The sequence below is a fragment of the Takifugu flavidus genome, chromosome 21, assembly GCF_003711565.1.
Source record: "Takifugu flavidus isolate HTHZ2018 chromosome 21, ASM371156v2, whole genome shotgun sequence".
NCBI lineage: Eukaryota > Metazoa > Chordata > Actinopteri > Tetraodontiformes > Tetraodontidae > Takifugu > Takifugu flavidus.
In genome coordinates this window covers 512,580-529,172 of record NC_079540.1, presented here as the reverse complement: position 1 = coordinate 529,172, position 16,593 = coordinate 512,580, and the positions used below count along the sequence as shown (strand labels likewise).

The 16,593-nt window shown below is 50.1% G+C and overlaps 3 protein-coding genes across 9 annotated transcripts; 1 reads left to right on the top strand and 2 right to left on the bottom strand.

Annotated features, from left to right (window-relative positions):
* Positions 1-98: 98 nt before the first annotated feature.
* LOC130517988 (forkhead box protein C1-B-like) lies at positions 99-2,402 on the top strand. Of its 2 annotated transcripts, XM_057020258.1 has the most exons (4): positions 99-172; positions 380-818; positions 894-989; positions 1,074-2,402. In XM_057020258.1, exons 2-4 carry the CDS (start codon positions 684-686, stop codon positions 1,614-1,616), a joined length of 774 nt encoding a protein of 257 aa, XP_056876238.1. In that variant the 5' UTR covers positions 99-172; positions 380-683; the 3' UTR covers positions 1,617-2,402. The 2 variants fall into 2 exon arrangements, with proteins under 2 accessions (XP_056876238.1, XP_056876237.1); XM_057020257.1 differs by having other exon boundaries at positions 102-818.
* LOC130517984 (catenin beta-1-like) lies at positions 2,188-9,750 on the bottom strand. Of its 6 annotated transcripts, none has more exons than XM_057020248.1 (17): positions 9,511-9,750; positions 8,538-8,580; positions 8,082-8,291; positions 7,714-7,964; positions 7,385-7,623; positions 6,351-6,552; positions 6,134-6,278; positions 5,492-5,595; positions 5,198-5,332; positions 4,866-5,069; positions 4,584-4,742; positions 4,381-4,500; positions 4,150-4,300; positions 3,950-4,071; positions 3,541-3,601; positions 3,239-3,431; positions 2,188-3,139 (listed from the first exon to the last, which is right to left on the bottom strand). In XM_057020248.1, exons 2-16 carry the CDS (start codon positions 8,548-8,550, stop codon positions 3,244-3,246), a joined length of 2,304 nt encoding a protein of 767 aa, XP_056876228.1. In that variant the 5' UTR covers positions 8,551-8,580; positions 9,511-9,750; the 3' UTR covers positions 2,188-3,139; positions 3,239-3,243. The 6 variants fall into 6 exon arrangements, with proteins under 6 accessions (XP_056876228.1, XP_056876229.1, XP_056876226.1 ...); XM_057020249.1 differs by having other exon boundaries at positions 9,498-9,653; XM_057020246.1 differs by lacking the exon at positions 9,511-9,750 and adding an exon at positions 9,256-9,387 and having other exon boundaries at positions 2,188-3,163.
* Positions 9,751-10,475: 725 nt separating this feature from the next.
* Positions 10,476-15,765, bottom strand: dync1li1 (dynein, cytoplasmic 1, light intermediate chain 1). The gene is made up of 13 exons (XM_057020253.1): positions 15,548-15,765; positions 15,224-15,297; positions 14,477-14,593; positions 14,169-14,399; positions 13,878-14,032; positions 13,694-13,787; positions 13,310-13,445; positions 13,123-13,234; positions 12,985-13,044; positions 12,824-12,868; positions 12,656-12,743; positions 12,456-12,578; positions 10,476-11,694 (listed from the first exon to the last, which is right to left on the bottom strand). The coding sequence occupies exons 1-13, from the start codon at positions 15,649-15,651 to the stop codon at positions 11,576-11,578; spliced, it is 1,458 nt and encodes a 485-aa protein (XP_056876233.1). The 5' UTR covers positions 15,652-15,765; the 3' UTR covers positions 10,476-11,575.
* Positions 15,766-16,593: the final 828 nt, after the last annotated feature.

Below are 16,593 nucleotides of genomic sequence, written 5' to 3'. Positions count from 1 at the left end.
ATTTTCTGCACATTTATACTGTTTATGAACAAGTGTAATTCATTCATTTATACTCTGGATCTGCTCGCTCCTCAATAAGATGGTGCTGTTTGTTTCTGATGAGAGGATTCTAGGGTGGGGGTGTCCTCAGAGCTTCACACTCAACAAAAGAACTCTGGCTAAAGCTGTGCAGGTTTCTGTTGATCTGTTTGCTCTTAGTTGTTTGTCAGTCTGCTGTCTGATGCTGCATCTTTGCTAATGCTCTAGACTTCTGATTGACTTACAACAAACAATTGAGGCTCAAACTAAATGGGTTATTCTTTAATTGATTCCTGTTAAATGTGATGGATCGAGGTTGGGATTTATAGATCAAATGATCTTTGCTTCCCCTTCATCTTAGACCAAACGGTGGCGTTAGAGAGAGTTTTGAAGCCATGTTGATGAACTTTTGAAGAGGGACTGTTGCTGTGATCTGTAGCTCCGCCTCCATCAATAACGGCTCATCGAGGCATCAATCGCTCCTCATCAACCTGCAGCTCCACCCTCTGATGTCCTATTGTCCCATCAGGAGTTCTATCCACGGACAACACATTCACCTCAGCACTCGGCCTGCTGGTGAACACACTCCTCCGTGTGAGTGTGAGTGTGTGTGAGGGAGAGTTGACTCTTGGGGTTCTGTGTCGAGCTTGAAGGTCCAGAGCAGGATGGAGACGTTTGGGACTCTGTGTGCTCCAGTCGGCAGCTCCCAGCAGCGTCTCTTCAGGAAGAGCAGCACCTACCTGGCTAAGATCGCCGTGGTGCTGCAGTGTGCTCCAGAGAAGATGCTGACCTTTCCTCAGGTACGGTGGCAAGTTCTCTTCATGCGAGTTTCCCTGTGAGGAGCCCGGCTCTAATTTAAAGCTGCTGCCTTCCAGTTGATGGACCATCTGATGCCAATCATGTCTGAAAACAGAAGATCTTTTGAGAACAACATCAGAGTCTGTTTGTCCACCAACAAGTGTTTTGTCAAGGTGACATTCGATCTCTGGCTCTTTCATATTTCACGTGCTTTGAGTGTCTTGATGGAGGAACTTCACATCTGCCGTCTTTCTCAGATTCCAGTGGTTCCAGATTCACTGGACAGCAAAAGAAAATACTGGAAACTGGACTCCAGCCAGATCACAGCGAAGATGGCGCGGCGCCACTTTAAAGGAATCCTGCAGCTCTTCCCTGAGCTGGCCTCCAAGGTGGAAGCGGAGAACAGGAGCAGGACGTTGGGGGGCCAGGGGAGCCTTAAAGCCCCTGAAGCAGCAGCAGCAGCAGCAGCGCGCAGAGTTCAGAACCGACGTGAGGTGAAGTTCAGTGGGCCGTTCTCCATCGAATCCCTCCTGAAGAGAGACGGCCCGTCCGCTCGCACCTCCAGATCTTCTCCTCTGTCAGGAGCGCAGGTCAGAGCGGAGCAGCAGCCTGGCTTTGGTCCACACAGGAGCTTCAGCTGGGACTCTGGAGAGCCTCTCCTCCTTCACAGGCCATCTGGTCATGCCCCCGTCTGCTCAGCAGGGGGCAGCACACACCAAGGACTCGCTGGTGATCCCGCCTTATTTCGCCAAATTCCTCAGCAGCTACATGAGATACACCCTTCGTACATTTACCCATAATGCTCTCTGCGTTTGCCCCCAATATGTGTTATGTGACTCACTTCAAAGAAGCACTATACTGTATGTTAATGTCAATAAAGGACTTAAAAACATCCACTCGTCCATCCCAACAACAGGATGGTGCCCCGGACCCTCTGGTACTTTGGAAGGGTGGAAATGCAGCACCTTTAAAAAGACTCTATTAGGATTTTAAGTAGATCTAAAGAAATTCAAATGGGATTGTAGATCAGTTGAGCAGGATTTGCATCTTTAAAAAAGCCATTTAAGAGAGCGGGGAGGTCGTTCTCCTGTGAACAGGCTCCCATCAACTGAGAATACAGGTAAAATTTGTTGTTTTTCTTGCTTTCAGACTCTCCATCATCATCATCATCATCAGGAGGGCACGAAGATGTGACGAGGGTAGGGGCGGGGGGGCTAAGATCTTGGCAGCAGGGCTGATGCACTCAGTTAATCCCATCTCCAGATTCTTCCTTACACACTAAAAATCTCCTAATCCAAGTCGTCTGAAAACATTTAGAGCCGAATTTTCCTCTGATGAACGGTAAACAAAAGACGCAGTTTGGAGTCAAAATGAAATAAAATGGCATTTTATTGTTCAGCCGTGTCATAACTTTGTCTCCAAAATAAGCACAGCAGGACTACAACTGGTTTGTCAACCTAGCTACCCTTGATAGCACATAAAACTGGGTTTTATCAGACCACCAATGATAGAAGCCTTTCTATCACACATCCAATGATGCCATACAAAATAGTTGTTAACCTACCAGTGATACTGTATATAAAACACTTGTCTCTAGATTTCCCCCCCGACCCTCCCTCAATTTCACCCATACCCCTCTTTAGAACATTTGTGACACCAACATATTTTATGCTTCAACAAGCACATATTAAGAATGCATAATTCTCCATTTCTGAGATTATAAAAAAAACTACACAATGTTACACTTAAAGTCAGAGTACAATTTAACTGATTATTAGTGTTCTACACATTCGACCATAAACCAAAAGGAACATTGTATAATATCACTATAACTTAACACTACGTGTAATATATGTAAAAAAAAAATAAAAGAAAAAAAAAAAGAAAGGAAATTACAAATGATTAGGAAATGAAGCAATGAAGAGGAAATGAAGATGACTAGTGCGAAGGCAAGGTGGGTCAGTACCATAACAGAGAATGAGTAAGACAAAAACAAATCAATAAAAAAAATATAAGAAATAAAAACTGATATTACAGGCAAAACCAAAACATGTGTTTCAAACTTAAGATCAACCCATGTGCACTCATCCGTTCAGGTAACCTGCTCAAGACCTCCATTGTGTGATCCATGTGTAGTACTTTAAGCTCTGCTCCTGCTTCCACTTGCTTAAACCTTCCTGTGGCAACCTTCTTTGTTTTCTGGTGTCAGGCACTTTCCAAGACGCCTCCTCCTCCTCCCCACCTTTGACAACTCTACAGGCCAATCATAAAGCTGATTCAAACAATCCGGGCCAATTTCTACGCAGGTTCTATCAAAGTACAACTGCAAAAAAAGCGCACACAACGTCTGCTCTCGTCAACACCGAAACATTCATTTTATTGGAAGCTTGTAAGTTTTAAATGGGGAGGGGGGGGTTCTTACCAATCCTACAGGTCGGTGTCAAACCAGGCCAGCTGGTTACTGTCCATCAGGTCCTGGGTGTGGCCCAGGTCTGGCAATGGATCAGTGTGGTGGCCCAGGTCTGGCAGAGCATCAGGATGGTAGTCTGCACCTTCCATCATGGGGTCTAGGAGGGAATCCTGCCCGTAGGCTGCTGGGTAGGCCCTGTAGCCGTCTGATCGGGGGAGGGGGGACAGCCAAATGTTTCAGGCTTTTACGACCAGAGCAGCAGAATATCCAATAAGGATAACGTGTTTGATTCTAGGTGATACAACGCCACTCACCATCCTGCCTGTAGGCCAGGGGGTCTCCCTGAGCCCCCATGTCCAAGCCCATTTCTCCAGTCTGGAAAAGAAGAAGTAGAAATAAGTCTCGTAATACACATCTGAGTCTACGGACCATAAATAACATAACACTCGTCTACTCGACGTCTTTGACGGACGAAGACCCACGTAGGCAAGGCCGTCAGGGTGCACGATGGTTACCGTATCAAAACAAGCAACATCATTTTAGAAATTCAATATTCGTCAAAGGCGTGGCCTCGGTCCCATGGCGGAGGTGTGGCTGTTGGATGGACCGCTGCCATGTAACCACCTTAGCAGAAGATTTCTAGCTGAAAAAGTTATCCTGAATGTCAAATTATTGGCCCGTGTGTGTGTGTGTGTGTGTGTGTGTGTGTGTGTGTGTGTGTACCTCATTCCAGGCCATAGGCTCCGTCCTGAACAAAGAGCTGGTCAGCTCCACTGACAGGCGTTTCTTGTAGTCCTGAGGTTTGTCCTCAGACATGCGGAAGAGGACGGCGGCGGCGTAGGTGGCTAGAGGACACAATGAAGCGGCGCGATGTGAAGCAGAAGGTTACAGCGAAGCCGGACGGTTCCGCTCCTCGGACTCACCCACGCCTTCGTTACGGGAATGCAGTAGTTCGGTGAGTGGTGCGGTGGCTCCTTCCGCTTCGATGGCCTCTGCGGCTTCCTTGTCCTGAGCCAGCTCGCACAGAACGCCAGCGGCCACGCGCTGGATATTTTCGACTGGAGAATACAGCAACTGGAGAGGGGAGAGCGGAGGGAACGGTGACACTTGAACGCAAAGCCCTGGCGTGTCTTACCGCCTTAGCCGAGTCTCACCTGGACAAAAAGTGGAATGGTATTAAGCCCTCTGATGACAATTCTGTTGTGGACATCCCGGGCCAGGATGTGCAAAGCTCCTGTGCAGCCCTCCACTATCTCCTCCATACGCACACCCTCCTGAAAAAGGAAGGGGGGAGGGGAATCAAACACACCAAACATCTGAACGTTACATTCTTACGGGTGTTGGCATGGTTACGCACCACAAACTGTTGCTGGTTGCCTCCCATGCTGGTGCGCCTTTGGGTATCCTGGTGAGCTCTGACGAGCAGTTGGACCAGCCGGGGGATGGCGCCCTGCTCCCGCAGAGCGCTGTGGTTGGCCGGACAAAGAGCCAGGTTGCGGATGAGACCCACCGTGGCCTAGACAGAGAAGGAAGGGCTTAGAGTCAATACCGATAAGGTAGCAGAACAGGAGGAACATCTGTAATGTGCTATGATTGGTGAGTAAATAGTTAAAACTTGGATAAAGATATTTCCAGTAACCTTGATTAGTGGCCAGTGGGATGGAGGGTGCAGCAGTTTGACCACCACAGGGAGGCCGTAGTGAAGACGCACAGCATTCTGGGCCATCTCGGCATCCTGGTGGCGCGACGTCAGATGGCGCAGAGCGCAGACGGCGGGCTCGGTGATGTCCTCCCTGTCGCCGGCGCGGAGCACCGTTCGCACCAGGGCTTCGATGCCTCCAACCTACCCGGGAGGGCATCGGTGTGGAAAAGACGGCAAAGACGTTGGTTTTCAGAGGAGATGCAACCGAGTGAAAACCCTCGGCATTCACGGTCAAATAGGAAGAGAAGCGTTTCCCCAACGGTACGTACCTGACACACCATGAGTTTATTACTGTAGTTGTTACACGTCAGGTTGGAGAGGATGCCGGCAGCACATGTCACAACATTAATGTCATCACTGCCCAGCAGCTGGACCAGAGTCCCCAGAAGACCCTCCATTCCCTCCTGGAGAGATCCCAGGTTGGGTTGGAAAAGGCAGATGGATGAAAGCATTCCAGATCCATTGAAGTCATTATGTCACATGGGACTCTATAAAAAGGTGCCGCCATGGAGACGGAGCATCTAAACAACTCCGTCCTCTGTGGGACTTCATCGCTGCGTTACCTGTTTTGTGGCAGCATCTGAAAGATTCCTCAGAGTCCAGAGGCAGTTCTGGACTAGACGCTGGCTCGGGTCGGTCAGATGGAGACCCAAAGCCTGCATGCCTCCTACACAGACATACAGCACCCAACAAAAGCTCTTTTATTACTCCGCTAGATACAAACTAGTCCAGTATCACAGCTGTAGTTATGGATCATTTTATTTTCAAGATGAACAGAGACATGCTTGCAATATTTATCCAAAATAAATAAATATCTAGCCCATTAACCTAATGTTTTATGTTTCTGACTAACAGCAACCAAGCCTGTGTCCATCGTGGGACTGAAGCAGTGACGCAGCAGCGATACAGCAGTTCAATATTACAGATCTCAAAGAGCAAACACGTCTTTTCATCTTGAAACCATCTTCAAATCCATCCAACAGGCAGGTCAAACTCAGTCCTCGAGGGCCGCGATCCTGCCGGGTTTTCTATCCCAATGAATGCATTTTCAGCCTGGTAGGACAGAAAACCCGGCAGGATCGTGGCCCCCGAGGACCGAGTTTGACACATGTGATCCAGGATCTCCAATGACAGCAGTGACTAGAACCAGAGCTGGAATATTTATAGTGTTTGTTCTGACCACCGCACCATATGTTTGGACTTACCGGCCTCAACGATGGCGGGCTTGTTGCTTGAGCAAACAGAGAGCACCTTGAGCACCCTGCTTGTGGTCCACAGCAGTTTCTCATATGTGAAGGTTCTCATGATGTTGACCAGAGCCTGAGGACCTCCGCTGGCCAGAATGATCAGCTACAACAGAGACCGTTTCAACCCAGGTCGCGATCCAAGAACAGAACCCACGACAACGTGACGTTTAGCTACCTTGCTCTCCTGGTTGCCGTAGGCCAGGATCTGCAGACAGTCGGTAGTGATGGCCAGGAACTTGACGTTGGTGTTGGACAACAGCGCCACCATCTTCTGCAGCCCCCCGGCCAGACGCACAGCCATCTTTGCACCCTCCTGATGCAGCAACAGGTTGTGAAGTGTAGTGATGGCGTAGAACAACACGCTGTCCACAGGTGAGCTGAAACAACAAAACGGGAAGGATGAGTTCCACGGTTCCAACAGACGCATCCCAATGCTTCCACCATGAGGCTCTGCATGGGACATCACAATCATGAATGATCCGTGGGAAGGGGGGGGGGGGGCATCCACATTTTCAGAGCAGCGATGAGCATAGTGACTAGAGAAACATAACACAGCTGAGCGGATCACAAGAACTCACTTATGGATCTGTTCCAGCTCATTCCACTGGTTAAACAACAAGGTTCTGTCAGGAATGGCAACCAAGGCAGGAAGAATTAAGTCGGGAATATTTATATTAGAGAAATCTTCCTGAAGCTACAAACATTTGGAATAAACTTGGCTAGCAATAGACACATGGGGATCGTTTAGAGCGACTGGAACACATATTCCTTCCTCACTGGTTCCTATGGGCCCATTTTGTTTTCCAGTCCCAGTGAACAATCGTCGCCTTTAATCATTAACTAGTGGAAGATTATCTGTGGTTATGTCAGCCCGTGTCAAAGTGGAGCGGGTTCGTGCTCTCTGGTTATTTTGAAGACCTCTTTGAAATGAGCCGATGTATTTATTCTCACCAATGCCATTTAGCTAAACGTACCACTTTATGACCGTGGTGTTTATCGCTCCAGCCGAGCGGGCAGACGGGGGAGGAGCGACGCCAGTGGCCTGTTCCCCAACAGCCAATGGCGTGCTATAGGCAGTATAGCCCGCAGTACTATAGAGAAAACACGCGTTGCTCCGAGGTGACGCAAAAATAACGCAAAATAAGTGATATTTGGATTTCAGCATTGAACACAAGTGGAATCAGCCTGGTATTGGGGGGGAGCTCTTACCCCAGCATCTTGACCAAGGCTGGGATGCCTCCAGACTTGAAGATTGCCAGGAGCCCCTCGCGATGGTGGGAAAGGTTATGCAAGGTCCCGGCAGAGCAGCGGGCCGTCTCCACGTCGCCAGAGTTCTGCATGGCACGAACAACTGCTGAAACCATTTGTGGGGAGCGCATGAGGGCGTGGCGCGATGCCTCCTTCTTTGATAATTGATGCACCATCACAGCTGCCTTATTCACAACAACCTAGGAGGAAAAAAGGATTTCTATTGTTAAAAATACACAGAACCTTGTAAATAGTCAACAAGAAGACAAGAGACTCGGTTGCACACGTACTTGGTCCTCATCGTTGAGCAGTTTGGTGAGCTCGGGGATTGCACGAGTAGCCAACTCAGCATCATCTTGATAGTTAATGAGGTTGACCACGGCATGCTTCAGCATCTGAGAGGGCTCAGCCAGGCGCTGCACCGCTGTCGGGTGGGCAGCATCTATCTGGGTGGGTTGGATGTGGATCCCCTCCTCCAAGGTCTCGGGAAACATGGCAGCGCGAACCCGCTGGGCCCGAGTCATGGCATAACCCTCTATATCTGAAACCAATGTAAAGATTTAAATGTTTCACTCGATGCTCAAACCCCGGTCTATGGTGCCGGAGCAGCTCGGCGTGCTGTGATCGAGGGCAACGGGACGTCGTGGTATTTACAAACCTGTAGTTTCAGGAGTGAACGGCTGGTTGAACTCCCAGTCGTAGAGAGCTGGGTCGTCCTCCTCGGCGTCGGGGTTGCCTTTGCCGCTCAGAGATGGTGCCGTGGTGGTGACTCCAGACTGGATGCCTGAATCCAGGTACGACTGCTGCTGCCACTGGCTTACAGCGACCTTGCTGTCTCCCATTGCCATGTCCAGCTCCATCAAATCAGCTGATAAATGGTCGTTTACAAGAAGATGCAGTGCGTGAGCATGGTTTGTATCACTGGTGCTCGGGGGTTTCATTAGAATCTGTTTATTTTGTCAAATGCTCAGCTAACAAGGTTTTTTCCAGATGTACATCAATGTGTGTATTTATGCAGAGCATTTAAAAAACTCTCTAAAAGAAGTGACTGTGTTGGTATTTCCATAGATGTCGTTGATGCGCGGGCCCGGGAACATGTGTTTCTAATACTCACACTGGGTGGCCATAGTTCCCTCAGCCCGTACAGCAGTTGGTTTCTGTGGAAAAGAATCCAAAAATCACACAAGAAAACAGTGATCGGGGTCGACAAAGAGCCCCAGCTAATGCCAACATGGGGAGATTCTTTGCCCTGGTCTTCATGTGTGAGCTCCCACGTTTGTTTAGGCTCAGGTAGGTGGAAAGGGGGGGAAATACCGAAGCCTCCACCTCCACCTCCGCCGAGGGGGCAGAGCCGTGGGTATTTCCAGGCCAGCGTGAACACAATTCACCATTCAGCAGCAAATAGCATCAAAGGCATATTTGCCCCCCTTCCCCCGCCACGGCCAAGTTCCGACCTCACAGCTAGGTTTTCCAGCGAGAAACTACCCCCCACCCCGCAATCACTTCCACGACCTCTTATGATGGATTTAACTCCGAATCGCAACCGCAAAACACATACGACATAGCAATCGCAGCATAAATTACACGTTACATGGAATACTCCATACAAACCCATAACGCATGTAAACTAGCTACCACCGCTAGCTAACAGGTTGACTAGCTTACCTTGGAAGCTCGCTAAGCTAGCCCAACATGCATAGCCATCCCCTCCGCTAGAAAGCTAACTAGCTAACATAAACAAACATTGCTGGTTATGTCGCTAACCGAGCCTTATTTATGAAGACGTCTCCGGATCATCCCTCACTGAGTCGGGTCAGCACGGATGAATTCACCTTAATACGCCTCATTCACGCCTTCCTCGCCAAGCCTCCAAATGATACATTCTTCGCTGATTAGCTTAGCCAACCAGGACATATGAAAAGTAGATCCAAACGCCGCCGTACAAAACCTGCTGTGCTGCCAGCCGAAATCTGAAAACCCCACCGGAGCCCCCGCCGTCTCCGAAGATGATTTTCCCCTTTCCTAAGCAAACGCTGACGCGATGCGCGCACACAGCACAACACATGTACGCAACATATTATCGTTACCACAGTCCAGCGGCTCCTCCGTGATTCCTGTGGGGGGAATTTACTCCTTTGACTGGTCTGAAAATAGGAAAACGGCCGCCTGCTAGGTGAACCACCCGTAGAAGTCCGAACCACACCCGCTGTTCTTCCGCCAGAGATGTTTCTTCCGCCCGTGCCACCGAACGTCAAAATGGCGATGGAGAGAATACAGCTGTGTATCCTGCCGCACTCGGAAAAAAGTAGGGCGCCATTTTAACCAGAATTTACTCAATTTAAGTGAATAACTTATACACCCAACATCCGTTAAAGAGTTTTATTCACGCAGGTGAAACATCAGTGATAACTGTGCAGTAGGGAGACACAGACGCCATTCATTAGAATGGAATGTGAAGCATGAATGTTACTGATGAGCTGGTTATTGATTAAAATGTCATCACCGATCTGCGGTCCTTAATCATCCCAACTAAACAGGAATCCCCGACAACTGCCTCCTCAAAGTGACACACATTCATCTTTAAAATGAAGGTTGTAAGAAAATGAACTGAACTCACACATTAGCTGCTCCATTTACGTCTGATCTACGCGAGTTTCTAGATTTTAAATACATTTAAATCCTGGTAACTGGGCGCATGTTGGTTTCTGCAGGGAAACATCCCACAACTGCATTTTGAACAATATCCCCTGGGACAAAAACAGGTTTAAAATATTTGCATTGTTTTCTAGAGAGGACATAATGTGAGCCGCTGTGACAAGTCTTCGTAGCCCCGTTTTTGATCAGCTTGATTTGCCCAACTTATTTACAACTTTTCCTCACATGCTTTGATTCTATTCCACGATCTCCGCTAACATTTCCTTTATTTCCCAAAAACCCACCTGCAGAAGGCATCCAATAGAGGTGTTTCTTTTTTTTCTTTTTAAAAGAAAAATCATATCTGACCATTTTCGAAGGGGGGGTGAATGAAACAAAGGGAAGCCACGTGGATGAATCCGAATAAATACACCTTTTTATTTGATTACTTAACGGATCTGATTATACAAACGCCAACACAGAGTTCTGAAACAACAGGACCGATCCGTGAGACAATGACTGTACATCCTTGGTGTGATCCTTCTGGTTCTGACCCCCCCTGCCCACCCACCCACTCACTACAGAGCCAAATCTCTAGTGCTACGGTCTGTTCGAGCCCCCCCACCCTTAACTAGCTAACACCACCCTCCCGTTCCAGTGTACTGTCAGTTCTGAGCAGAATGTAAGAAAGGAAGTTGGGCCGGTGACAGAACTGGGCCGCCGGTGTCTTTCATGCAGGGCCGGAGCGTCGGCGTCTGGAAGATATTGTGTTACATCCGATTTGCAGTCTGTAGTGTTGCAAAAGCATCTTTAGGAGGGTTTCTGGTGCAAACACAGCTGGAAAACCTTCATCCAAGACGTGTCTCACCCCCACACACACACACACACACACACACACACATGCACGCGCGCACACACACACACACACAAATACTGGTACGTCTGTCCCTTTATGTTAAAATAAAACTGTTTGCAAAGGTTTTGATCTCGTTCTCCTCCCCCTGGACGAGTGAGACTCGTCCCTCACTAAACATCTTTGCTAATCTAAGTGCAGATTCTCCCTCAGGCGCCCTTCAGCAGCTCCTACGGTAAAAAACAAACAAACAAAAGAAAACGCTAACGGTACCATCACATAAAATGGATGGATAAAATGTATTTCCTCAGTATTTCAGACTCACTTCATTCACCCCCCCCCACCCTGTAGTGCCCCACCTACTCTCACATAACAGACAGTCTTATATGTAACGGTGAAAAAAGTAGTTCCCCCCTCGGCGTAATAGCCGGGTGGAGAAGAAATGGAGACGGGGGAGTGGGGGGGGGCGTGGAAAAGAGGGGTCGGGGAACAGTGTGAGTTCGGAGATGGCGGGGAAGCGAAGCCGTGCGTCGACCCCTGCTCCCCCCCCGCATCCCTCTTTCTCCCTGCATCTTGGTGATGGAGCGGGAGAGCGGAGAGGCAGGGGACATGGAGGATGAGTGAGGCGGGGGAGGAGGGAGGGGGGAGGACAGATGGCGGTGCCTTCATGTGTCCTGGCCGTCGGCGGCGGGCGTCTCGTTGGCGTTGGGCAGGTCAGAGTCCGTCTCTCGGCTGGATATGCGGTCGAGTTCTGCCTGTACGTCCCCCAGGCCCAGTTTGGAGGCTGTGTGGGTTCACCCAAAGCACAACATCAGCATCAGCAACCGACCAGGAACGATGAAATAAAGCAAAAGAGGCCGTGATTCAACCCCACAAAGTCGGCCGAGGCAGAATGCACATCAAAAAAATTGCACATGATTAAGCGCAAAATTCACACTGTGAAGCTGCAAATCTGACCAATCGTTGGCATCCTCCAGGTCTGGACACGGGTCTGGGCAGTTTCTGACAGCTGGAATCACAACTGCAGCACCTACGACACGGCGGCGGCTCCAACAGGGCGCCGCGGCCGCCTGGCACTCAAGAAACGAGGCGTTTCCTGCACCTAGCGGCCACTTTTGTACCCGTTTCCACATACTGTTGAACCTTTGCTAATCATGTGCAACTTTGTGGCAGACGTAGTTATAAAATGCGATGCAACATGCCAGAAAAGCGGCAATCCACTGGGAACTAGGACACGGGACGAGCGCAGCTGTGCTGCTGCTGAGCTTCCACAGGTCCGGGGCAACGAAAATGAGGGGAAATGAACCTCGCCAAAGGACATAAAAGAGGCTCGGCAACGACGTTGGCAGGCACGAGCAAAGGGGGGGGTCTGCCCCCCACACACCTTAGCGTGGCCAGCATCCTCTGACTACGGCGCACAGACACACACGCGGCGAGACGGTAACACAGACGTTGAGCGGCGAGGAACGAGAAGACAGAAACAGGCGTGACAATGGCGATGGCTGGAATGGAAACGCCGCCCTTCATCCGGCCGACATTTCTTACCTGACTTGCGCACCGTCCCCGGCGTGTTGTTACCGCCCCCGGGCGTCCCCGTCGCCCCCGTCCCCGATTTCTTCGTCAGTAGACTGTTGAAGAAATTGGCCAGCACGCCCTCGCTTGTCTGACCTGCAGAGAACCGAGATGCTGGGTTGTAGGAGGGGGTCAAGAGTCGTGACTGTGGCAAAAAAAATGCGACCGTTTACCCGACTGGGGCATGGCGTTCGCTACGTTGGCCGCCGCCGACCGATTACTCGTCCTGGGGGAACCGGTGGGGGCTCTGCTGGAGGTGTCCTGCGAACAATACAAGCGTAGATGCTCAATGGCGGCTCCTTTTCCTCCTTTAAGATGAAGCAAGGGGGGGGAGCACTCACCACTGGCCTCCCTGCTGTGACGGCGGGCTGTTTAGCGAGCAGCGACTGCAAATGGAACCAGGACACTCACACAATTAGCAGTCAGTTAACAAACCCAGAGCGTCAAGACAGATTTGAATGGGAGCAGAAAGCTGGCAGAAACCACAGGATGACCCCCTGACCTGTAGTTTTACCAGAAACACTTGGTCGTCCTCGGCCTGTATCTCCTTCTCGTGCACAATCTGCGGACAAGCAGGAGACGGCACGTTTACTTTGCGTCAATTTAAGCTTCCCGCTCACGGCGCCGGCAGCACACGCACCTTTCTGACCGGCGGCTTGACTATTACGTCCTCGAAGGTGTCGTCTGATTTTAACGTCTGGAAGTTCTCGTGAAGGATGGCGATTTTCTTCTCGTTGTCCCACCCTGAGGGACTGAGACAGAAGAGGACGGGTTGGGAACCAGGCACGGGCGGACGCGCCAGCCCTCGTGCGTGAACGGGAGCTTACATGAAAACGGCGTCTCTCTCCACCACCTGCGCTGGGCAGTGGAACGGAAAGCCGTAGAGTCTGTGAACCAGGTATTTGTACAGGATGTCCAAGTTTTTCATCTCCTTGACCGACGTGTAAACGAGGGACGCTCCGTCTGACCTGGCCGTCAAGGATACTTTCATTATTGAGTGGCTGCAGCTCTGGAAAAAAAAAAAAAAAGCGGCAAAAAACATAGCGGAGCGCCGCTACCAGCAGCTCTCAAAGGAACTTTGACTGGCACGGAACAATAAAAACAAGAGGAGCATTAGGAGCAACGATGGAAGGCGCCACTAAAGCCCACCGTGCACGGATCATTAGCTTTGACCTTGTTAAACGCGCACTGGTGCCACGGCTGAAGGATACACTGCAGGCAGAAACGTCTGACGTGGGACTGGATGAAGTCGAGGTGCTCGTCCTTGTAGTCGTGCTCCTTCTCCAACGTGCTGATGGCGTCGCACTGGGGGTCGAGGAAGAGCCGGAAACCGTTGAAGTTAGATCGTGGGATTGGTAAACAGCAGAAGCAGTGAGGACGCGTGTTGGGGTCTACCTTGGTGCACACCACCACCACCGGTATTCCCAGATTGTGTGTGAGCGTGCCGTCGCCTAATGGCAGCAGTATGCTCTCCTCATCCTCGCTCCGCCTCTGCGGGGTGCCGTCTTCACCGCTGCCTGGTTCTACGTACTCCTGGAATTGTTTAACAACTGCACATTTAAACAAAAAGGTATTAATCAATCATAAGCCCTGGCGTGGAGTACAAGTTTAAACATCTTAGGAACTATGATTATCAAGGAAAATAATAAATTAGGCTCATTTCTTTTAGCTGTTGGCGTGACTCACGATTGTGCTCCAGCTCCCGCAGCGTTTCCGGGGCAACCCGGAGTTTGTCGATGTGTTCCCTAGCGACTGCGGCCCACTTCTGGAGCGAGTCCAGCGCGTTCCACGGCCGGGACATGTCCAACGTTATCAGCAGCAACGTGTTGCTGATGGAGTCCACTGGCACGGCCACACCCTGAAGACCTTTGTGATAGAGGTCTCCGTCCAACACCCAGGCATTACACCTAGTGTGGTCTAACACACAGACGCGCACGTGCTTTTACTGTCAAACACACGCTCCTAACCAAAGATACAGCTGGAGTTCTTTTTACCATCAATGTCGTCGTCATGGACGCTGAAGTAGAGGTATTCCAGGCCGCGCCCTTTCATGTACTCCTCAACACCCTGTAGTTTAGCAACCAAAGTGGTCTTTCCTGACCCCACCTCACCTGAGCACACATACACGCAATAGCAGCAACAGCGTTAATAATAATAATAGATCCATAAATAAAAGACTGGGTGGTGGGCTACATTTTGATCACAATGCTCCAACAACAACCCTGCAGGTGCACTTTTTGTTCAATCTCAGCTGGTGTTATTTGAGGTGATACTCGACGTGGCCGACAGGGGGAGTCACGGCGCCGTGCTGATGTTGTCACAGATAAGATAGCCGATAAATGGCCTGACAGCCACACTTCACATCAGGAACAGTCCCGCAGATTAGCTGGGACGGCGAGCCGGCAGCCGATTATAACGGGCGGATGCGTGAAGCCTAAATGCGGGCCAGCAGCGCAGTCAGGGAGGCACAAAGCCCCGTGGCCTCTTCCTAAGACACAGGCTGATGGTCTGTCTGGTCCCCTCAGCATCATCTCCACCTAGCTACAACTAGCATCCCCTGATGCTAGAATGACTTGCAAGTGGTTGAAACGGGCCCGTTCCTGCGTTGTGATTTATTAAAACAATTTGATGAGAGGCCGTTAAACGAGTGTTACAGTGCCCGCTAGGATGATCACAGCTGCCGGGCTATTCCACACAACGATGCCCATTGGCTAGCAAGGAAGCTGCAGACAGATACCCACCCATAACCAGGACATTTTTCCCGGACGGTAGCTTTGATCTGGAGTGGGTTGACACTTCGCTCAGGATGGTGGACCTGTAGACAGAAAACCCGCATTACAAAAACGGTCGAACCGAGCCTGGTGGGTTGGTTATCACCCGCTGACAGCGAAGGGCTAAGCGCTGCTGTGTCACTGAGCACCCAGCCAGTATGGTGCTGATGCTACCTAGCCTCATTAGCCTACTAGCTGTCAAACCATCCTCTCTGCACAATAGACCCCACAAACAGTCCTTCCCCCCCAAAAAAAAACCCCAGTTCAGAACAACTCAAATAACGGGTCGCCCACCATAAGTCCTGCCCGTCTTCCTCCTCTGGGTTGGAGTTCTCCAGTGTGTTCTTCAACCCGGTATAGGTGGAGGATAATAATGCACTCCTCCCTGAAGTCGCCATCTTCGCAGGGTTTGTAATGTAAACCGAGCAGAGCGCCCGGATGTAGCATCGGCGTTAGCCTAGCCTGAAGCGCCGCACGCTGCCGCGGCCGGGGCGTGGTCACCCCGCACAAAGCTGGGATTCCCGTCCCAGACGTGGCTCGATGTCCTCCGCGACATGACGGATCTGGAGTCGCTCCACCAACACAATAGATTCCAAAAAAAGACCACTGGATTATCGGCAATGTTGATGTTCAATTTATTTATATAAGAATGCCACATCAAGTCAGTCATCATTAAACATATTAGAGGGTGAGAGCCTGTGCTGGCCCCGTCTGATATATCAGAAATAAATGATCCGATTAAAGGGGCTTTCGAAAAAGCTTAAACCATTTCGGGCATTTAATCTTGAAATATATATATATATCCATATATATGTGTGTGTGTGTCCTCTTGGAACTGTTGACTCTTGAATCAATCCTTTGATTTGTGAATTATATGGCAACTGGCCTAATCAGGATGAAGCTGTAACCCCATGGAGGATTTGGGTGTTGAAAATGACTTAATCATTTATAGAAGGGAGTAGAAGGAAGGTTTGGACAGCCCATAATAACACTGCGGAAGTAATTGTGGCTCACCTGTCCCAAAATGATTTAGAAAAACATATGAACAGTACAAAAGTAATCGAGGCAGTAGGCGGTGATTGGCAGAATAAACCCAAACTTCAAAAACAAACTTTAAACTGCTCTCAACCAATGAAGCCGGGGAGCGACGTGAACTTTAAATTACCTGCCAGCCGGTCTCAGGTGTGCGGTCATCGTGCATTACAAAACCACCGGGGCGCATCGGAGCCTATCAATGCAGAGAAGCAGAAAATCAGGATCTTTATGCGGCTTTTCGCCACGTCTGCCACGAGGTGGCGCTGACGCGCCGCGGTGAGTGGCCCGCTGGGTCCCTGCGCCGT